This window comes from Thermobia domestica, chromosome 18, assembly GCF_964235325.1.
Source record: "Thermobia domestica chromosome 18, izTheDome1.hap1.1, whole genome shotgun sequence".
NCBI classification, from domain to species: Eukaryota; Metazoa; Arthropoda; class Insecta; order Zygentoma; family Lepismatidae; genus Thermobia; species Thermobia domestica.
Window position 1 is genome coordinate 125,815,676 of NC_137471.1, and position 24,882 is coordinate 125,840,557.

At 35.4% G+C, this 24,882-nt stretch overlaps 1 protein-coding gene across 1 annotated transcript in view; it reads right to left on the reverse strand.

Moving 5' to 3' along the window:
- The window catches only part of LOC145675234 (adenylate kinase 9-like), a 296,882-nt gene that overhangs the window by 191,872 nt on the left and 80,128 nt on the right, over positions 1–24,882 (reverse strand). Inside the window, exons 6-7 of the mRNA XM_081745616.1 lie at positions 15,483–15,649; positions 1,852–1,938 (exon numbers count right to left, since the gene is read on the reverse strand). Of these exons, the coding sequence (XP_081601742.1) occupies positions 1,852–1,938; positions 15,483–15,649 (254 nt within the window). The remainder of the gene's footprint in view (positions 1–1,851; positions 1,939–15,482; positions 15,650–24,882) is intronic.

The following is a 24,882-nucleotide window of genomic DNA, read 5'->3' on the forward strand; positions in this document are numbered from 1 at the left end:
AGCATTTTGCGATTTGTGCACAGTTATTGCCGTAATAAGGTGTGTGTGGTGTACACAATGTTTATGCATCACACACTTTTTTACTATATATCATTACCGTAAAACGTTTTCCCAATCAATTAATAATTATAACATTTGAGGATATAAGAAGTTCTGACATAGAGTGAAGCGAGGGGACTCACTATAAATAAGTAACCCTTGCCAATTACAGAAACATTTAATTTTTATTTTATTTATTAATTTATATATTCTACTTCGTGAATTTATTTCTCCCTAACGAATAATTTTCATTTTGAAGAGTGGACGTTTCGGTGTAAACATTAGAACTTTTACACCGAACCAGCCTCACATCTAAACGTCCTTACACCGAGCAATCCGTACACCGAAACGCCCTGCACCAAAACGTCCTACACCGAAACAGCCGTATCCCAGGAGTAGTTAATTACGAATATGACAATTATTTGCTACAGAAAGACTTCTGTACAAGAAATATATGTGTAAAAATATTTACTTCAAAACAACACAAGGAAAGCAAAATTTATGACGTACATAACTAAAACACAATATTATGTTACTAATATGAAGTCAATGGTGTGGAAATAGAGAAAAACAGACATTATGAAAGATCTGGGAATCACATTTGGTAGAAAGTTAAAATTTTGTCAACATAGAAATATATCATGGAAAGAGTAAGAAAGGACAATAGGCTTTATTTATTTATTTATTTATTAATTATTTCAGAACGATAGAATATGTATTTATACAAATAACTTGTAAGAACTAAGGCTCTGTAATATGAAACAGTATATCTAAAACTTCACTAACAGATTGACAGTATTCTTCTTACGGACGCGATGGTAGCGCCACAAGAGATTTTTAGGACTTCTGCACTTTAGGACTTCTGCCATTTAGGACTTGTGCCGCGAAATAATTTTTAGGACTTGTGCATTTTAGGTCTAATGCCGTTTAGGACTTCTGCATTTTAGGACTTCTGCCATTTAGGACTTCTGCCGCGTCCCCATTCTAAGTATTGTTGAGTTTTGATGTATTCCAAGAAAGTAAAAACTGTACCTAATGGCAACGAACATTTTTCGGGAAGCTGCAAAAATATTTCTTTAAATGTCGCAGCATATGCTTGTAGTATTTACTGTTTTTCTAAGAGTAACAACATGTAATAGCATGCATGGAATTAAAAATATAAGTTTTCCTTAATTCCCAGTTTCAATATAACTTTTGCGAAACAAGCCTCATTTTTCATTACTGTTCGATTAATATTATCCTTTCTGTTTGTTTTGCGAATTCGTTATCAAATAAGCTCCTAATCTGACCACACAATTTTCCAGACAGAATTTTAAGATGTTCATGAGCAAGGAATCAAATCTCTTCTTACACCTTCGTTGTTTAAGAGTAAAAAGGGCTAGTAACTACTTGCGTTGCTCTTGTCAATTTACTTAGTAAAATATGAAACACGATATACGGTATTTTAACTGGAAAATACAGTATCCTAATAATTATACAACCTTTTGTCAAACAAAATGTTAGAAGCAACCAAAAAACTAACATTGATATACAAATATTGAGATCATGTCTTGCCCTCCCCCCAACTTTTGACGTCCAACTGCCGCCACTGGACACAACTGATACCGTACGTTTATAATACAAGGAGAAACATATTTACCATCAATAAATAATTGAAACTTGTCATCGAGCATTGTTACACATTCAAATATATCTAAGTTCAAGTCATTTCCGTGTTGTACTCAATGAAATGAACTTCCATTATTACTTTAATTAAATCTACAACAACTGATGTAAAAATTATCTACTCCTAATTCTAATAAAATAACTTACGTTACGGCAAACTCTGGTAAACCCTCTACTATATTGCCTTCCGCCATAGCCACTGGACAGGTATTTTGCCACGAAGAGAGATGCCATCTACAAAGAAAATGTACCAATATCGTTATTAACGAATTTTAAAGCTTTTGAAATTTGATATTAATTGTTCATAAGAGAAAACAATATATCTACAAAATGATGTAAATAAATTAATGAATACATAAAACACGAATAGTAATAAATTTAAATATGAACAGTATCAAACAGTATTTCTCTACATAGGTTGCAGATATGTATTAGCAAATATATCATCTACGTTAAAATTTAATGATTGATAGAGGAAGATGGAAACATACTAATGCCTTATCTGATGTATAATGATCATCGTCAGTTTTCGATAAGAGACTTTCTATTAGATAAACAAAGATGTTCATATTATTTTGAGATTATTATATAGGGTTGCCATCCGTTCGGTACTTTACCGAACAGTTCAGTTTTTGACCTCCTTGTCTGGTGTCTTGTACGACCTCAAAACTGGATGTTAAATATCCAGTAATTTTTCCTCTTACTAGTTCCTATTCAGAATATGTTGAAGTGACGAAAGGAATTTTTTTGTCGATGAACATGGCTAAAGCAGAGCTGCTAATTTCCTTTGATATCGACTTGTCGTTTGCGGAATGTGCTGAAGAGTTGAAAGCAGGAAAATTGACTAAAATTATCAAAAATGGTAAACGCCAACAAAAGTACATTTTCAAGAGTGCAGCTAGCACTGCTTCATTTTAGTATATCTTCCAGTTAAATAATGTATCCAGAGCCAGTAAAAGTATATAGGCATTGTGAGACATTACCAATCACAGGGAAGCTGACAAGATTGTTTTTCAAGTATGTTTCATGTTTGCGATAATTATATTGCCAATTATATTTGCTTTTCTGTTTTAAATACTATGTATTATTGATGGTAGACTACAAAAATTACATGTGCCGACTCAACCAAAACTGGAATAAGTAAGTTTAAAAGTAACTAAAATTATTAAATTCGAATTCCGAATCGCTCAATTTTATGTGAAGTAATCAGTTTCAGGTTGTCCACATTTTCGACGAGCGATGATGTCCCAATGTTAAGTGTATACGTACGTGCTCCAGGAGGGTGTGTGTCATTTCCATTTTCAAAAGCTAGCAAAATCTATTGTTATAAGTAATTGTAATAAATTGAGATTTTATTATATTCACGCTGATTGGTTATACCAACTTAATGGGTAAACAATCGTGTGATGAAACACGAGCTTGCTTGTTCTTTAGGTCACGATATTTCTTAAAATTTCAATTTTCAATACACACACACACACACACACACACACACACACACACACACACACATATATATATATATATATATATATATATATATATATATATATATATATATATATATGAGTAATTGCTTAATTTCTATGCATTTCATTAACAATATTTGGAGCAGCATTTTAACATAGCTGGAAAATTTAGTAGTTACCCTACATATGATATTGCATAAATTAAAATTGGCATCGTTAGAAAAAGGTACGAGACGTTCCACTAAACGTTCTCGATCCCATTTATGACTTATTACAAGCATATATAGACAATATCAACACATTCCGGGAATTTCTTTTCCGAAAACAGTTTGTAAAGGCGTTCCAAGAGTTAAGTTATATATAGGTAGAAGTTCAAGCATATCACGAAATTTTTAATGCTTCTGTGTTCTATTCAGAAAACTTCGTGCATAAATGCTTCACTGGGTGCAAATAAATAAATAAATAAATAAACTACTACTATATAATAATAATAATGATTAAATAATAATAATAATAATTATTATTATTATTGTTTCAGGAATTATTCATGAACTTTAGAACTTTATAACTTTGAAAATTATATATTAATTGCTCATCAGAGAATATATCTCTAGAAAAAGATATGAATAAATGAGTAAGTACAGGACGAATACTAATACAGAAATTTGAACTATGAACAGTATCAATTACATGTATCTCTCTAGGTAGATTGTATACATGTATCAATAATTATATCGTTTGTGTTAAAATTTAATGATTAATCTTAAAATAAGGCTGAAGCATAATCATCATCGTCAGTTTTCGATAAGAGCTAACGAGCTTTCAGATAAACACAGATGCTCATATTATTTTGATATTCTTGTAAGTGGTTGTTTTTAGAGTTTTAAGATTTTATTATAATGACACTGATTTGGATATATCAACTTCATGGGTAAATAATTGTGTGATAAAATACAAGCTTGCTTTTTCTTTAGGTAATAATATTTCTCAAAATTCTCAATTTTCAATATATAGATGAGTAGTTACTTAGTTTCTGTGCATTTCATTAATGACATTTAAAGCAGCATTGTAATACGACTGGAAAATTTAGTCGTTAGATATGATATCGCACAAATTAAAATTGGAATCACTAGTTAAAGGACGGAACACAGCGCTAAACTTGTTCGTTCCCATTTATGACTTACTGAAAGCATATTAACTAAAATATAACTAGATTAAGTAAGTTGCTTGTGCGAAAATCATTTCTAAAATCTCCTCTCAAGCGTTAAATTATGTAGGTAGAAGCTCAAGCATATGCCGAAATTTTTTATTGTTCTATGTTCTCTTCAGAAAATATTTTGCATAGTGCTTTATTGGGTGCAAATAAATAAATAAACATACTACTACTATTACTACAACTACTACTACTACTACAACTACTAATACATATTATTATTATTATTAGAAAAAGAAGAAGAACGAAAAAAGATAGGTATTAAAATCAAATTTAACATTTCACATGTGTCACCTATACATACGTATCAAATGATTCTCGGAATATTCCATTTTATTTTTTTTTTTGTTTTTTGATTATATTAAGCTATTAACAAAGTTCCACGTTGCTTGTAATAACAAGTAGTGAATTCAAGCCATTGTTTATTCATTTATTACCCACTTCATCACTTGATAATCTATTTTTCTCTATAAGAGAAAATATTTTCCAAGTGGCGAATTAAAACAAATGAGAAATTGCTATTTGCGCTTTTAAAGAAGGAAAATATAACATTACAGAATGTAAGTAACTTTGAACCTTAAAAACGAAAAATACTTGTTATTAGTGACTCACATCAAAATGTAATGATTGCATTCAAATAATAGTTACTGCAGGTCCAAAGTCAAGGATGATTACCCTGGCCACTGTCTTCACATTGAATAGTACTAATTTGTAGCTAACTCTTATTGTGGTGCGAACTGGTGGAATCCACGACTTTCTCATCTTGAATTAGCAGGAAACTATAACTTTTTTCTCGGAAGATAATACGCTACTATTACAAAGTAGGGAAATACAATATTTATGCTTAGGTAACTTGTTGACTCACTCCTTATTACTGCAGCAACATTTACGATTGTTTTTACTCTACTTGCAGCGTAAGCAAATGATTACTTTCATTTCGACACTTCTTTGACACTTTTATTTCATTTCCGAACAAACATAGCACATGGACGTTTTTGACGGACGTGGTTTAAGTAATTTCCAATGTCTATTCGTGCACAAAACAAACAAACATACATTTATCTATGACAGATACTGTTCTTTTAAATTAACAGTATCCGTCATAAATTTATTATTAAATTTAAATTAAATAAGAAACCGAAATTCCCATTAAAACTTCAAAATACAAAAAAATGAAATGAAATCTTTGAGTTTTACGTCCCACGATTATGCCGGTTAGGCTAAAGGAGACGGTGATGATGAGAGATGAGTGAAATGGTGGAATGAAGAAAGTGGGAGGAAACGGGAGTACTCCGAGAAAACCCACGAGCACGGTGTTTGTCCACCACAAAGTTCACTTGGCTGGGGCTGGGATCGAACCCGGGACCCCAAGCACCAGAGGTGAACGCTCTACCACTTTTTTTAATTGTATTTATTTATGGCAATATAGAATACATTCTGTGCTACAGTTGCGTGAGAGACATATTTATATGGATAGGCTTAAATCTAAAGACTAATATGAACACCTAAAATATATGTGCAAGGAGAATATACAAAACAAACAACGTTACAGCTTAAGAATAAACATCGAGAGTCACCTGGAGAAATCGAGCGAACAATCGTTGCTCGTCTAGGTGAGTAAACTGTTTTTTCCGAACTCGGTTCAAGTATGTCAGGTATAGATGTCGGTCACAGAAAGGTCGGTAGTTGTCTATGAATAAAATAGTAGAGCAGATGAGCCAGGTAACCGCTCGTTGTTTGGTAGGCGGGAACCACTGAAATTCCGGAAATAAAAGGAGATCAAAGGTGAAATGTCTCCCTGAACCGCGACAAATCAGCCCAAGAAAGGAACACAGAGTTTGCCACGCAGGTCGCGTAGCCGTGCATTGTGTATAACGGTGTTCTAAAGTGTCCACCTGCGGACAAAAGTCACATATTTCGGACGCACTCCTACCAATCTGTAACAGTCTGGTTTTTGTGACAGTCAAGTTATTTACTAGACGATACCAGGCTTCTCTCATTGGGGATGTAAGATACGGCGCTTGAATGGTACGCCAAATAGCAGGCCAATTATGGTGCGATTCTCGGGCTTCACATAGGGGTGTGACATCTGTCATTTCAGATTGCAACAATGCGATATAGAGAGATTTAGGAGTCCAAGACGTGGAAGGATTGTCACTCGGAACCATCGACCAGGCCAGGATGACCTGTAAGATGTATGTTGGACACGATTCAGGAAAATTAACATGGGCAGGATTGTTCCCTGGCCAAAGGCGATCTACCCAGCATTGAAACCATTGCGCAGTGTGAGAGGAGGCATGTTCCAAATGATGTAAGGCGGTGAGCATGTAAAGAGCTCGACATTTATGACGTACACTGATGAGATTTAAACCGCCACGCGCAGTCGGAAGATATAAAACGCGTCGTTGCACGCGGTACATGTAGCCTTTCCATATGAACCAACCAAATAATGACTCAATTTGGCGCGCATATTTATCGGGCAGTGGAAAAAGACGCGCTAGGAACCAGAGTTTGGAACTAATGTAAATATTCAGATAGTGAATGCGTTGAGCTAGAGTGAAAGTTCTTGAGCTGCACAATGCTAAATTCATACGCAGCACCTGGAGTAATGGCTGCCAAATATGGTCGTAAGACGAGCGGCATACGGCTTGAAATCGGACGCCTAAAATAAAGGATTCTGTCGTGCAGGTCAGAGAGGTTAAGACGTCCCTGGGAAGCAAGGTCTGAAAGTTATTGACCGTCAGAAGAGTTGTTTTGTGTAGGTTAAGTTGCAAACCGCTCGCTAGGGAAAAGTCTTCGACTTTTTGTAACGCTGAGACAAGTTGAGCAGTGGTGGCACAGAGGAACGTTAGATCATCCATATACGAAATGGCTGTCAATTGCTTGAAGCTGTGAAGAGCCGATGTAGGAGGGTGCTTGAAATGATGGAGGAGAGGATCTAGTGCAAGGCAGAACAGTATTCCCGAGAGAGCGCAACCTTGTCTGACCCCTTTATGAATCCCAAAAGGGGAAAGAAGATGGCCATTAAGTTGTAACTGGGAAGTAGCGTTGTGATAAAGCTGGTGCAGAACGGTAAGTATCTGAGGAGGAAAGTGATACTGTTGTAAGACTTCAAACAAATAAGAGTGGTTTAGGGTGTCAAAGGCTTTCCGAAAATCGCATGCAAGAGCTCCTACGGGAAGAGATTGAAATTGGGCATAAGCAAGGAAGTCGCGAATGGTCGCAAGTGCGGTATGAATATTGTGGGAGGGGTGTAAAGCCGTTTGAGCGGGGCAGATGTACGGAAGGATAACGTGCTTAATACGAGTGGCTAAAAGCTTAGTAAAAAGTTTGTAATCTGTTTTTAGAAGTGTGATCGGGCGATAGTCCGCCACGCTTGTGGGATTGCCGCCTTTGGGTAGTAGAATGATAACGCCTGCATTTTGATAGACCGGTCCACCTTGCAACAGAAAATTAAATAATTCACAGAGTATTGGACCGACTAGTGGAAAAAAACTTGAGTAAAAGCGGTACCCGATTCCGTCTCTGCCCGGAGATGTACTTCGTTTAACTTGGGAGAGGGTTGTCTCGATTTCGGAAAGAGTGATGGGCGCAGGCAAAGAAGTGCAGTCTTGTTCGGATAGGCACGATGGGATCTTAGTAAGGAAAGGGGGAGGTACTGTATTAACGACGGGTAATGCGTACAATGACGTGTAATATTCCTGAAAATGCTCGTATAAGGGGTCTTTGATAGTGAGCTGTTGCCCATCCGAAGTGGACACATGAGAGATAAACTGATGTTGTTGGCGATTGAGGCGTTTAACATAATGATAGAAAGACGAAGGTTCAGAAACAAGTCTATCTGCCGTCCCGTCGTCAATGTGAACGCTCAGCGATTGAGTATGTTGGAGCTGTTTCAATTGGTGCTTAACACGCATGATCGCCGCCATATTGGAAACGCTACTTGGTTGGTTCCACAGTTCGCATAGGACGCTGTATAAGAATTCGTGCATCTCGCGATAGTTTTGGCGATGTAATTTCCCCATGCCTTGAAAGAAAGTTCGAATTTGGGGTTTAATGTAGCGACACCACCACATGTTAATATTAGGATAGATCGTACGAGCTCGTAGCCATCGTGTCCAACTAGCATGAAATAAACACCGGACGTGGTCGATGGTTAAAAGTTGATTGTTTAATTTCCAATAACCACGACCATACAATTTGGGAAGTTGCGTCGGAAAGCGTAAGATAAGCTTAATACCTGTATGGTCTGTAAAGCAAGCCGCGTATTGCTGTATATCAAATACTCTGCTTAGGAGGCTTGCCGGGAGATAGCAGCGGTCCAAGCGTGAGCCCACTTGGGCTGATTTGAAAGGAAAAGTGTGATTCTTATGAAAATGAAGCCAAATGTCTTTTAAGCCCAAATGTGTAATAAAACGATGAAAAGCTGGAGATGGATGATATTCACCGCTCGTATCTTGAGGAAACATGTGACAATTCATGTCTCCAAGAAACAAAATTGGATATCGTGTAATAGGTAGCATGTCAACAACTTCTTCGTGATAAAAACGTTCGCGGGCCATACGCTGATTTGTTCCTGAGGGGCCGTAGACAGCCAAAATACATATACCATCAATAACACATCGAATGGCTCGCCCTGACGAGGATAGTTGGATATGCGTAGCGTGGAGGCCTCGTTTCACAAGTAAAGCAGTGCCCAATGATGGGGGCGCAATATTGACAATAGCAGTATAATTAGACACAAAGGATAGGTCGGGATCCTTTACCTCCTGCAAACAATAAATATCAGCATCGTGAAGCGCTATGAAGTTCGCTAATAGCTGTTTATTTGAGATGCTGCTTATAGAATTAATGTTTAAAGTTAAATACGAACGGGAGTTGACCCCAGAGTTCATTAGGTAAAACACAAGAATCGTACCCACAAGATGAATGTGTACCTTACAAGGCTGTAAAAATCTCCAGGACACATACCTGCAAGTGTACCTCGCCCGCAGAACAACACACACACTGACTAAATCTGCGAAACGCCATACATATTGTTGACCACACACACACACACACACACAAAAAAGCACTGAATTGTAAACACAAAACCATGAACTTCTCGAAAATAGGTTAATATCTTTGCTATACACAAGCAGGAAAATTCCAAACTGACATAGCTTTCCCACATAACGCAAATAACACAAGCAGGAAACAAAACACCAGAACAGCATACAACTCGTGATGACGAGACAAACAAAGAAACCAGTGAAGTCTTACCACAGTTGCTATTCCACAAGGTCAGGCGTTTGGAGGTCACTCACACTTTCTCGTATATTCGGTTTACGTTTTTTCACGTGTTTTACTGATAATATAGGCGAAAAACAGGTTGTATCATCATTAAAGACGTCAGCGGGCAAAGGTACAGCTGGACGAAGCACTATATCCTGGGTCATGCCATGCTTAGCAGAAGGAAGATCTGTCACTGGATCCTGAAGTACTACTGTCGCATATGAAGCGAGAGCTGCGGGCGGTGTACCTGGGGGGACCTCGGGGGGGGGGCATGGTACCCCGTCATCCAAATCCGTGGGAACTGAAGGTTGCTTAGCTGGTAATATGGTAGCGGATGAGTCATTTGATGGCAATTGGGGGAAATCAGTTTTGAAGTAGACAGCGGTGTTGACACTTGTTGGGACGTAGCGTCGGAATTTGTATCACTAACAGAGGATGTCAAGGGTACAGGTCGTTCGGGTACATGACGTGTAGTTTTTGTAACATGACGTAGATCTGTCATTACAGGTGTGTCCCCTTCCAGCCGCGTGGACCGGGCAGGACGTCGCCGCTGTTTACACGTGGAAATCAGGTGATCGAGTGATCCACAAGCGTGGCAAGTTTGTAACTGTCCTGGATGGAGACATTGCCTTTAATAGTGTCAAAATGTAATCGAGTAGGGATATGTTTTTTTAACGTCATCGAAAAAATCCTGTTACCATTATAAAGGCATGTAGGAAACACAGTTTTCCAGACTTCATACTCCACACTTTTAATTTCACCATAATTACACAATACCTGAGACACTTGTTCATTAGGAAAATCGAATGGCAAATCCATAATTTTAACTCTCGTGAGATTAACTTGTGCGTCCATAATATACACATCGCTGACAGATTGATCAAAATGGGTAAAAGATAATTTGTCTGGAGCCTTAGACATAAATTTTTCGTAACTTTCACTATTTTTGAATTGAACAAACATGCAATATTCTTCGTTATGGAGCTGTAAAGCTTGGATATCCTCAAATATGTTGGGAAAATGTACACATAACCAGACATGTAATTCAGCCGGGCTATGGCATATCGTACGTGTGGTTTTGTCAAAACCAAATTTTACACTATTCTTACGAAGTTCTTGCATGGTACCACTAACACTGGATCCACAAAACACTACAAAAAATTGCAAACAATGTTCAGTTATAGTAATGTCGAAAGAAAGGCGAAGCTCGCAAATACAAATCACTATTCCCGGAGCGTAACTATGTAATTTCTGAGGTATTTGAAGTTCGTTTTCAGATTACTTCCTCATCCCACCTGGCAACATTGCGCGGCTCTCCTAGGCTCTTATGCTACAAAGCACGTGGGAAAAATCCGGAGCGACAATAGCTCCCGGAAATATTGATGAAGAGATAAGTGTATAAGTACTCTTTTGTCTCAGATTTACTTAGAATTGCAATCATTCATGTATGTGATACAAGCACTAAAAATTCATGTAAGAAAGAATGTGTTTGTATCTTATTAAGTAAAGGGATTGTTCGAATTGGTGACATGTGAAACTTATCCAGGCAGTACCTATAACATATAAAACTTTAACAGTGTTTCCAACTCAATGCAGGATTTTCATGTTGTTTGTACGGGAAGAATATTTTGCTGTGAGTTGATGTGAAACAATCTTCGTTCTTAGTAGAATGCGAGTATTTAAACTGTGTAATATTGTGTTTAATGTGTAACAAAAGTCTAAATGTACTATAAATGTACCGTATAGGATTTTTTTCGTTTGGTGCTAATATTTTGTTTCTCTTTTCTGACAGGATGGTACAGAGGTAAAAAAGATCAATGAAGTTTGCAATACCACGAATTTGCAGGGAACCAACTGACCACATACCAACTGCTATTTCCACATTGTGGACCCATCGAAACGACGAAGTGGTAAAAATGAACCTAAAGTCATATATCCCTACATTCTTTCGTCGATGGCTCTAGTTCCACACAACCGCCAGTATTCTGATCCGTCTCTCACAGAGAAACCGAATAACTCTGAAGAACATGACTCGTCAGATACTGATGATAAAGATATGAGAGATGCGGACTACGCGTGTGATTTTCCGCCATCAGAAAGGCACTATCCAAATCAGGAAGATCTTAACGATTTGACCAGAGATCTTGGTCTCACTAAAGCCAATGGCAAGCTTTCTACTTCAAGATTGAAACAGTAAATTTACTAGATGAATCCGCAAATGTATCGTTTCAGAGGTCATTACAAGCCTTTCTCGCGTTTTTTCACGATGAAAGATGGGCTGAGCTACTGTAACAACGTCACCGAGTTGTTTTGAGACAATTAATGTTCCGTGTAATTCTCATGAGTGGCGGCTTTTCATTGATAGTTCCTCTAAGAGTTTAAAAGCAGTGCTCTTCCATAATGAAAACAAGTATCCGTCTCTTTTCTTGGATCAATCTGTACATCTGAAGGAGGAACACAATAGTGTGAAGATCCTATGTCAGGAATGGGAGGTTGTAGGAGACTTCAAAGTTCGCACGGTGGTTTTACAAAGTTTCCATGCTATATTTTCCTCTGGGAGAGTAGAGACGCTGGTACGTATTACTACAAGAAGGACTGGCCACTACGGACAGAGTTTTTGGTACGAGAGGAAAATGTGAAATTTAAGCCACTGATAGACCCTCGAAAGGAACTAATGTTCACACTGGATATTAAGTTAGGTTAATTAAACCGTTTGCTAAAACTTTTAATAAGGAGCTGCAGCATTCACGTATTTAAAAGGCATGTTCTCCGAATTGTCTAATACAACGATAACAGCCGGAGTTTTCACAGACCCAGAAGTTAAAAAGTTTGTTCAGTCTGAAATATATATTTCCTCAGATATTTATCGAAATTGGAAGGGATGCTTGGAAATGTGTTGCAGTGATTCAAGAATTCCTTGGCAATCATAAAGCATAAAATTGTACTGAGCTAATAGACAATCTGGTGCAAAGCTAGGGTAGAATGGGGTGCAGGATGTTCCTCAAAATTCATGTTCTGCATTCACATCTGGAAATATTTAAGATAAACACGAGAGAGTGTTTCGAAGAGCATGGGGAGCGCTTCCAACAGGATATTTTAAATTTCGAAGGACGGTACAATGAAAACTTGATGGGGGAGTATATCTTTTCCATGATTCATGACAGTGATGCACTATATAAACGTCAATCTAGAAAACGCGCACGATTTTCAAAGTGATTGTGTTCAAACTATGAAAACGTTTTATTATTGGAACGCAATAAAATATGGTTTTCGTGCAAGCCACTGTCACCAACAGCAGATCTTACTGAAAATGATGTTTAAATGGTTCAATCTCTTTGAAAAGCATATATACAATATATGTGTAAAGAAAACTTGTTTCATTCTGCTGTTTAAAAATTATGTCTTTTATATCTATTTAGGTAGTAAATTTTGTATTTTGAACAGGGATTGCAAAATATTTCCTTCATACCTATTAAATATATTGCAATGAAACTTGGCGGAAGAATTACTTATAGAGCATAAGTATTTTCTAAGGTAGAGAGCTCTTTTGGGTACCTATGTACAGAGTCACTCCAGAAGGCCTCGAGATCTGATTTTTTTTGCTTTTTAGGGAATTGTTTCCAAAAATTCCGATATTTGACTTTTAAGATAGATCATGTATGCGTATGCGTACTACTATTTGAAGGTCTGTTTTATTCTAAAGAGAAAGACGTATGGGCCATGATTATCGGATGAATAGTGCTGAGGTAGTAGCTACTTAACTTCGTGTGAAATGCAGGAATTTAAACGGATTAAAAAGAGAATAATCCAATGCATTCACTACAAAACCAAAGTTTGAAGTATATAAAAAACAATTTCCATCATATTCGGGCACTCTAAATTGGAAAATAACAATACCACTCCAAGGACAAATCAGAAGTTAAATTTTGTTACATAGTGTAATGTGTGTAAGCTTTACTCTCACATTATCGCACACAAATAGGAGAAGTACTGCGCCTTCAAAAGTTAACCTTGTGTGCTTTTTTCAGAAGGAATAACATTTTACCATATTATAGGATTATTAATTAAATATATACCTATGAAATGCAAATAAAATTGACAGAGCAACTTTTGAGAAAATCGTGTATTAAAAATTCACCCCCAGTTAACACTCTCTTACGTGGTACTTTTAATGAGACACAACTTATGCCACATTGCATTCTTATTATTAAAGTATACATATTAAAGTGTATATATGAAGTATGAAAAACATTTTCTTGAACTGTTTCTGAAAAAATCGAAAAAAAATCTCACTCAAGAGTAAAGTATCTCTTCTGGACAGTTCGATAAGAAATTACTTTGGTCATATTGTAAGATTATGAACAATATATTAATTCAAGGAATATGAACATCATTTAGGTAGTATGGGAGAAGATCATTCAAAAATAACTATCCCAGGAGTAACTGACACTTCTGACTTTTACTTAGCAAAACGACGTTTAAGGATGTTAATGAAATATTGATTTGTAATGGCAGCTAGTGATAGAGATAGTAAGGGCGCTACAAAACTGTCTCTGAGTTGATCAACCACTCAAAACTAAGGTAAATTAAAAAGCGATTTATATCACTCTTGTACAACGTACGTCCGTTACCGAAAAGTGCCCTTCAAATTTTCACCCCCGGATAAAATTTTCTGGAAGAAATCTTGGGTACAAATTTCCTCATATTTTTGAAGATAATAAGTAAGTCACCTAATGGAGAAATACATACATTTGTAGGTCTGTTTTGCTGAAAATCTTATATATTGCTCTGAAGTTGGTATTTTGAGTTTAAGTTGTACTTTTTCTTTAATTGATAAATTGCAAGAGCAGTGAGTAAATCATGTGATATAGTTTTCCTCAAAAATGTTTCAATTCTTTTTGTGAGGAAAAGCACCTCTCAGAGTCAGCAGTTGTCATAAGTGTTCTCATGATGATCCTCAATAGATTTTACTTTAACTGGTGTTATTTGGGAGCTTATAAGGTACAAGAACAACATCAGCAATGTTTTGAAATCTTGACCAACACTAAGTTGTTTTTAACCTATTCTTTTCCAAGGTAGGGTAATTTTGAACAGCAGATTCTAGTTCTCTTTTTTTGGAAAAAAGTCATGGAAACCGCAAAATGTATCACGGGTTAATAACTTTTTCGTTTCAATGTGGTATTTTTCAAAAAGTTGACGAGTTTGTTGTAAAATTCTGTCACAAATTTCATTTTTATGAACTTGCTTGTCTTCAAAGCTTACTTCACTTTCCGAATGATGGCTCTTGGACTTTAATATGAGTGTAATCTATTGAATATCCAGTTTCATTAGCAGCTTGATACTTGATACTTGATACCAATAAAATATTTCTTGTTTTAATGTCATTCATTGATGTGACTTGCAGTTGGCTGTTCAAAACGTCTATTTGTGCCATTATCTTGCTGAAAGTGATTACTAATATATAAATTCTTCAACATTCAAACAATTAGCTGGAATCTAAAAGCTTCATAATGCACGTTCTATGATGCATTCTCGAGTATTAAGGAACAGTCCTTTAATTTATTTTTAAACCGAAAGATCTAAAAAAAACTAGGTAATGAAAAAACATCCGGACTGTAACAGTTTCTTCTGTTATATTTATTACCTAATACAAAAATATATCTATATAGTCCACATTTATCAATGCATAATATGCATATCGTCAGTTTTTCAGAATTTTTATGTAATACATCACATAATTTAGAGTGATTAAGAAAATTTTTCTTACTTTAAAAGCAAATTACATGAAATACTTAATAACTTCCAAATATGTAATATCAAACCTGAACAATGGTCCAGGTGTTCGTATGGAATTAAGGAGGCGAAACCATTGATCAGGAGGGTTTTCAGCAACTGTCTCCACCAAATCAGCGTCCTCCTCCGGATCTAATAAAGGACTTGGAACAGGAGCTGGCTGCAGACCAAGGTTTAGTAACTTAGCGTTGACAACCTATAACAAGTTTATATATTATGCATTCATGTAACATTAATAGCATTATATCATATTTGCATAATGACGCATTGTAAGTTATACTGAATATGATCTAAAGTAGCTCGAAGTTTTTAATTTGTGATTTTAGGTTTCATCTAGATTTTCGGTTAACAAAGGCACTTCAGATATTTAATTTATTCTGTAATTGTTATTTTTATTTGATTTTCAAATTATTTAGTATTTGAGTGATTTTAATAACATAAGAAGAATAAAGCTATCTATTCATTATATTTTAATATATCTTAGGATAATACTCAAAATGGTACTAACTTCGGATCTGTTGAGAAGTTAACACACATTGTCAGAATACAGTGGATGACGGATTTTTCAACTTAAGCCGTTCCATAACGCTGTTCGACAACCGAAAATGTATTTAAAGTGATGTTATGTTTTCCAATAAAATTAATATAAATACAATTAATCCGTTCTAGCCACAGACACATGGCACAATATGTATTTCTTTTTACATTTCAAGTGATTTTGTAATGAAGATTATGGAATGCGAATAACGTTATTCTTTTCGAAAACTAATACTAAATTAAACAATCAAGTAAAATATGTAAAGTCATAAAATACTCTTCATTATTTGATTTTTATTAATTTGATTTTGATTTTCTTCCCAAACTGATTTTTATTCATATGCTATGCGTTCAATATCAGCAATGACTTGATTTAGGGTTTCGATTTTGCAGAAGTTGACAAGCAGAAGACAGCATGAAACATGTTTCACATCTTTATAAAACCAGCGATGGTTTACGAATATGGCAGATTTCATCCCGAACGGATAAGTTCAGTATAAGGATCTTTTGTTGTCGAAAATAAGTTTCAAAAATTTTACTTCCTATCATTGGGAATAAAAAATTTATACAACGTAATATTTGACAGGCTTATAGATGTATAGTAGATTAAGGTAGCACCACGATGCCAAGTTTGATTTCAATATACCAAGTTCTTAGGTATATTAGCTTTGGTCTTCTTAAATATGTCAAAACATTTGACCGACTATAGCTCGGGAGCCAAAAGAAAGTACAATATAATATTTTACCTACTTACGTTCAAATTGAGGTCTACTACCGTGCAAAGTTTGATTCAAATAAGATGAATTCGATGTATGGATTTTCTTTCCTAAGATATAACGCAAACTTTCACTTTCCATAGTTCGAAAATCAAAAGCCTAGACAGTGTAATATTTCACAGAAGGCTAAGATCTACTATTTTAACAAGTTTCGTTTTCATCAGTTGAGCTTGGTGTATGGAGTTTTAGTTTTCACAAATATGATTCGAAAGTTCACTGTCTTTATCTCGGGAACCAAAAGCCTTAGTAATATAATAATTCATATACTTGTATAGGATGCCGAATTGTGTTACTCTGCCAAACTTGATAGTGATTAGATGAGTCTGGGTGAACTTGTACGATGCATATATTGTCCTTGGTTCCGGGGAAAATGGAATGAAAAAGGAAAAGTATGTGGAGTAGAAGAACACTAAAGTATTCTTCGATACGGCAGTCTAACAGATAGTGTTTAAGGTAAATGTGAAAACAATACTAGGAGTGTCGGTATACGCACGTATATGCTTTCGTAAGCAGAGAGAATAATTGTTCACAAGTATTGTTCGTAAACCGATTTGTTTACGAACACAGATATTCGTAACTCAGGATCTACTGTGTTTATTGCAACTTCTCAAACTATTCCTTATCTAAGTCTAATGCATATCACAGTGTTTTAAGAGAATGCTCAGTAGAAACGAAGCCACAGTAGATTCTATCGATTCCGCTTACAATGATATATATATGACACAGAAAACCCTTACTGGCAGAATTTACAAAGAGTATTTTCCAACTCCAAGATTTATAAATAATGTAAAGTGCATTTAATAGATAATATAAGAAAGTAATTTTTTCAAAGTTGTAACTGTTAATGGCCACAAAGATAAAAATTAAGGCACAGTAAAGATTTGAGACTGCAGACAATATCAAAATTTGTATATGGGATATCTTTAATGCTAGTAAAAATCGTTTGAGAAACTGTTAAGAAATATTTGAGAAACTTTGATGAGAAATCTTTGATAAACTTTGGTAGGAAATCTTTCAGAAACTACAAGGATTGCCGAAATTTCTTCTGGTTATATTGTTAGCGAATGTTCTTTCGGCTCAGAAGACTTTGGTTTGATTTTGTGTCTGAGATCATGTAGTTCAAATTCCACGTAAGTTGTAGATCCACGTCTTATTTGGCTTCGGTACTGAACGAGACTAACTCCAAATACCCAGGGTTGAAACATATCTCTGCTCCGCCTGAAGTCCTCAGGTTTAACCATATATTTTGCGGGCCTATGAGTCAGTTAACTAAGTCCTCAGGTTTAACATGTATTGTACGGTTCTATGAGTCAATTAACTAAATCTAGGGCTTATATATTAAATTACGATAATTAGTTAGTTATATGTTTTAACTAGGGTTACCAAATTTCTGATTTTAAATACCGATAATACAATTTGTGAGAAGTTTATTTTATTTCTTCCATCAGTAGAAAGTATAGCTAGGAAAACAGTCATTTTTATGTAATTTTTGTTGAATATATCATGGTTAGGAAAGTAAAACACATCTACAATCCAAAGATTATAATCGAATATGGCGTGATGTGGGGCGCTTTATCACTATTCAAGCGTATTATATATTAGGTTTGTACAAACTGTAATTACAAATGATCTTCCCGATTAGAAACCAGAACAAATTGCACTTAACACTCAAACGTGGAAGTGATATCAGTGGAAACGAAAATTCAGAAAGTGTCAGTAGCTGATAAAGCTATATCGTGGTTATTATTTTCGCCGCTAAAGCGATAGGAGACAACATATCTGCAAATGAAGACAAAAAGGCATTTGGTGTGTTAGATTTTCATATCTGCCAGTCTATTACTGCTTTGCAATATAATTTGAGGTAAAAAGTTTGGTGAAAATGTATCCAATGGGCACAATATCCGATATGGTATTCTGAATTACAAATGGACGCATTAGCATGCGAAGGTCAACTGGCCGTCCACCGTAAGCGAGGCAACTGTGGAACTATGAGAGAAAGTTTCTTGCGTAGTTCTCAGAAATCCAGCTACAGAGACTTCATACAGTTGGGCATTCCGCAAACACCTCTGTGGAAGACTCTATTCAAATGTTTGCAGTTTCATCCATATCACCCGTAATCGTTGCAGGTGCTGAAGCCGGACGACAAAAACAATATACAATCTTTCTGCGAAGACATAATAATCGAAATGGTAAGTGGCGGTTTTACAGATTTTATTGATGTTCAGTGATTAAGCCTCAGGGTCTGATGTCTGAAAAATACTAGACGATTTGTGAAGATTACACGCGACTGTCCCAAGGTGAACGTTGTTTTATACTATCAGCCATGTAAAGGTATAATATCCTTTTTTCCTGGATGAAGGCGCAATCACGAAGACTTCGTACCTCCAAACGTTACGGACATGTTTTCTTCCGCAACTGGAACAGGATATATCCTGTGTTATTTATCAATATGATGGAGAATAACCCAATTTCGACTCAGATATCAGATGTGAACTGAACAGGGGACTACGAAACAGATGCATTGGGCGTCTGGTAGAAATGACTACACGTTTGTTTAACCACCACATTTCCTCGACCTTCAACAAAGTGACTGTTTTTCTCAAGCCGATTTGTATCAGCTATCTCTACCGACTACCATCCCGGGCCTTCATGTTCGCATCACAGAGATCAGTGCGTTAATGTATTGTCAATGTGTGACATGTATGACAAGAAATGGATTACAGGCTAGAAGTTCACATTCAGTGTATGTGATGTGATATAATGTAAACGAAAACTTTTTGAGCTCCAGTTTCCATTGATAACATTTTCTGTATCTGAATAATGTTAAGCCAGATTTCTTCAGGTTTATAATCAGGAAGATCATTTGTACTAACACTATATAATATTTTAGAATATTGTAATGCTAATAGAACATATAAACAGATGCGAAGGTATTGTCATAACAAAAAATTGGGATTATATTTAAAGTGACGGATCACCAGGGGAAGAGGATTTTAACCCGGAAGTGTTCCACCCCAAATGGGAAGTACGATAACCGTACTTGTAACATATGTTGAACTATGGTGTTGATAGTCCCTTAGAATTATTATATTTTTATTCTAATAAAAATGTTAGGTTTATTTTTTATTGTTGTGCCTGTATTGTTTGCGGCACCAACACTGTTTCCATTTAATAATTTGAAAGAATTGTTAATGAAACTTAAAATTAGTTTCGATGGAAATGAACTGTAAAGTTAAGTATCTGCTTTAAAATGTATAATATTAACACTTGATAGGAAGGATAGTCATAATATTTGCAAATTATGAAGAACATTTTTCGATAAAGTAGTTGTGGCAAACTTGGCCGAAGTAACGCAATATATTTTCAGTATACAAGTCAGTAATTCAAATGTCAAATAAGAGTTTAGTGTGATGAAGGTTTTGTGACCAGATGATGGAAAAAGAATATGTGATACCTGAAATTTGTGTTCATGTGAACCATGAAATTATCTGCCAAATTTCTACTCAACAGTTATAAAAGATGGGACTGTTTTCGGCAACAAAGAGCTTCGAAAGAATATTAATAATAACACAGGTAACTACAATATTAAATGCAATAAACGTTTGAAGACAAAATCTGTAAGACAAGTAGAGTTGTGCTTTATCCTAGTGTTTTGCAATTTTTTAAAGTATAATGGTAGTATCTGTTGCTCATTTTGTAATTATTGCAAAGCTAAATTTTTACCCTGTTCATGAGGCAAAAAGAAAATATAATGTGATGACTATACAATGACGCCCAGTCTCAGAAATATTTCATTACTATTTTATTATTAATATATTATACGCAAAATGCCAAAGGATCTTATCATAAAACAGAAACCCCTGAAGTCCATTGTAAAACAGCAATTGATTAGAAGGGTAAGGGCACCAGATTGGATGGAGAATTGTTTGTGATGGGAACACGATGAGTGCAAAGAGACTCCAAATTTGCATTTAAAGGTCCAAATTTGCCTTTATTTTCAAACATTTGTATTTTTATCTGTATACACCAATGATCCTAAGTGAATGTAACAAATATGTTTTTTGTATGATACAGTTGGTATTGATTTTAATATTACGGAGTATCATTGCCATATCGGTAGGTTAATTGCACTCAAATGTATACTATTGCTCTTTCACGTTTGTGGAAATAACTGACAATGACAGCGAACACAGTAATGGCCAAAGATACATTAGAAATATCACTCTTTCTAATACACCTCTTACATCATTTCTAATTTCTAATACAAAAGCGTGCCACAATCAAACTAATAGATATCTTTTTGAATCCAATAGATGCCACTAGCGTGCAGGAAATTTGCATATTTGCAACTACTCTAACGAATTATTTGCAAACTTCAAATTGCATCGTTTGAATTTAACGATTTCAAAATAGAAAAGAAACGCAACTATATTTAAATTTAAGAATTACAATTTATATATTTCTACAGCAATTTATTGTGAAGATTTAATTGCAACTTAAACTGTATTATTTCAATGCAATTATTTGAAAATGGATAATGATGTTACTGAACATGAAGTACTTTGCTCTGTTATTAGGACAAGTAAAGAATTACAGCTTTCAATTAAGCGTGTGTAGAGAGCCAAAAGGCTTCGGCTCAACAACTGATATTTAGTAATGATGTTCGTATAAGTAAGAAGTGAATATAATAATATAGAAACAGAAGTGTTAACAGTCAAGCGTCTCAGGAAATAAATGTCGCTTGATCGATGTGTCGACCCTACACACTCCACAAGCCATCTCATTAGTTATTAGCATCAAAGTCTATATATTGGGGTGTTGCCAAGTTGGTGAAAATAGTTTGGTTTCAAATGATATTGGGTCAAATTATTTCATGCATAATGTGTTAAGTATTAATCTGTGTCTTACTTGGTGTGTACCTTTAGGTTATCTATAAACGTAGTATTCCTCGGTTTTACCATCTTCAATATACATAAAAGTCCACCGAGTAAAGAAGTTTCAGGAATGTCAACATTTCAGACAATCTAATCCTTTCGTAAGTTACTCTCCAAAAGGATTTTCACTTTAGCCATTCTATAACTGCCTAGTATTCTTTGAATATAGGAGACCTTAGAACTAAACACTATTTCCATAAACGCAGCCATTTAGGTCTCACAAAAATCTTAAAATAACTTCAGTCACATCTGGCTCATTTTCACCCATAATGGTTTTATCCATCATAAATATGAACTTAGTTATGTCCTTCAATTTTTCTTTCCGCAAGTTAACACTTTGTCTATTAAACACGTAAATAATAGCTTGTCCGATATATTCTAATTAAAACTAAATAGATACATCTTAACAGAATGTTTGTATAATGCTGAACAAAATATCTGTTGCATGAAGTGGGATTTGAAACTTCGAGAGAAACAATAAATAGGTCATTTCGTTTCTTGATCATGATTTCAAATATACAAAGGAAAGAATATGATCTTCATTAAAATAGTTTGAAAGAGCATCACCCTAACAATACATAGGAAAACATATTTTCTCACTAAATAGTGTTCCAAATACAAAATCACATTTCAGAATTTTATAATTTTTCCGAATAGAATATCCAAAGCTTGTCGACACCACATACATGCAACTTTTAAAATTTTGATATGTTGAATGTATATTAACAGCTTAAAATATTTGGAATAGTTAATATAGAAATACAGTTTCAAGTTTGGCAACATTATTTAGACGGCCCACGTAGATTTGCAAGTAAAATTTTGATGATGCTCTTCGAAACTTCTTTCAAAAACATTCCTAGGCTTTATTCGTGTCTTTTGCAAACCATGCAAAAGGAATGAAATTCTGTATTTAGTTTTTTATGTACGAACGCAATACGGTTTCGGATGAGACAGAGTTTTCCCACTGTTTGCAGGCACTCATAATACGTAATAACTTCAGTGAGTCCCACTTAAAATTGTATAACTTTTTTTTCAAGTTCGATACACTATACTGCTTATGATATTAGTAATAACGAATGTGGGTGGTCTTGTGTTGTATAGTGCTCTCAAGGTTCCTTAAAGATTGCTTAAGCTGTATGCTATGCAGTGACGACTTCTAAGTTCCGTAACAGAGAAGTGATATCAGTGCAATTTTCAATCCGTTGTACCTTTGTTTCTACTTTTTAGAAATATGTCATATCGTGGTTATAGGATTATACTCTAAGGCAGTGCTATTTAACCTTTTTCTCGCGTACCCCTAGACACAGTTCGTCATTCAATTGTACACCACTGAAGCTGTTTAAAAGACATTAAATCGAAATCAACTTATTAAACTTAATATACATGTTCTGTTGATTAAGAAGGGGACAAATAGAGATCCAACAATAAGACAGTCAGTGTGCCAATCAAAAGACCATTTACAGAGGGATAAAGTGCACTAGCATGGAGAAAAATAGCATGGAAAATGTCAAAACATATAGGAGATATCTAGTTCTACTGAGGAGGATTTTCCCCTCATCCTCCCTGATAATTCGTACACTGAGGACATTTTTAAAAACTTAAAAATATAAAAGTAACTTTAGAACTAACCTGTTAATGAGATGACTGAGCTTGTTTCCGGGACGTCAAGTCCTCAATTCTTGGTCGAATCTTCGAGAGTGCGAGAATCAGAGCTGATTCTGGATTCAAGAAATTTCTGTGCTTCATTTTTATTGATGTTAATGCAGAGAAACCCTGTTCTCACGAATATATTGATGGACATGGAAAAAGTTGGGAAATAGCACTATCACTAATTTCATTTCTTTCCGAGCATGAATACTAAAGTCACAAACTGACAACTTATTGAATATAATTTGCACTGAACTATCAACAAACATTTCCAGGAGACCCCAGAAGCAGTATTAGGTATCCCCAGAAACATCTTCGCGTACCCCCAACGTTACGCGTATCCCCGGCTGAATAGCACTGCTCTAAGGTATTTCTGAAGTTCATTGACATGTTCGTCTTTCTTGCGTTTATTACTGTAATGAAGGTCTCTATAATGTTTAAGTTTATGATGCTACAGCATAAGCAGTTTAAAACACTAAATAATAAACACGGTCTTGTAAGTTTTCATTGAAGAAGTAGATTTGAAATTTAAGTACTTAATGTAGTATTTTTTTTTTAAATTATGTTTGGTTGGCAACAATGTTGATATGGAGATATTGTTTAATATGTCCATTAATGTCCAGTTGTCGGAATTTGCAGATTACAAAATTTTTTTAATTTTTATGTATTAGTTTAAAAGTTACGAGGGAGTTTCAAGATAAATGGTATACTCTGCATATATTGCGGTGAATCAAAAGTTCGGGAACATACGTCAACTGCGTTATGAGTAAGAAAAATGGAAGGATTGGAGAATTGTTGGAAGTAGGTGGTTTTCGATCTAAAACGGTGGTAATGTCAAATGAAAAAAGACACAGGAAACTTGCACATTCTTCTCTAAGGGAACGCTAAACACTTCGAATCTGTTACCGACCAATGTCTTGTTGTGGTAAGGGTCCAAGGGTACAACCTGCTGAACTGGCAAAGTTGCTTTTTCACTTAACATGCTCCGCCTTACTATATGGTAAAGATGCGACTAACATTTTTACACGCTACGCTACACGTGCTTCTGTTGGACCTTTACTGAATGATGAAGACACCAATACAGTTGTTATCTTGGGTTGATCTGCTGCGGATCTGGTTTCGTGAAATTTGTATAATACTTTGAATACAGTCCCATTGCTAATGGGACTTCTTTCCGGGTGACAGAGGATAAAATTGCTTGAACTTACCCAAGTGGTTCGTTCTCCAGAGATCAGCACGATCTCAATGCACCCTTCATGCGTCAAATGCATCTTCTGCTAGTGAGTCACCAGGAATGATGCAAACAAGGAAAGAGTCATAACTTTGTAATGGTTAGCGATAGAGACAAAATAACAGTGCCATTCATTTTGTACAAAAAATTGACAATGCTATGATTGCTATGATTTCCACTTAAGACAATTGTATAAAATTCAAGATGATGGACGTCATTGTAATGTGTCCTCAAACATTTTCTCCACCTCACATATTAGGGTGTTCCCACACTTTTCGAGCATCCTTATGTTTTAAACCAGCAA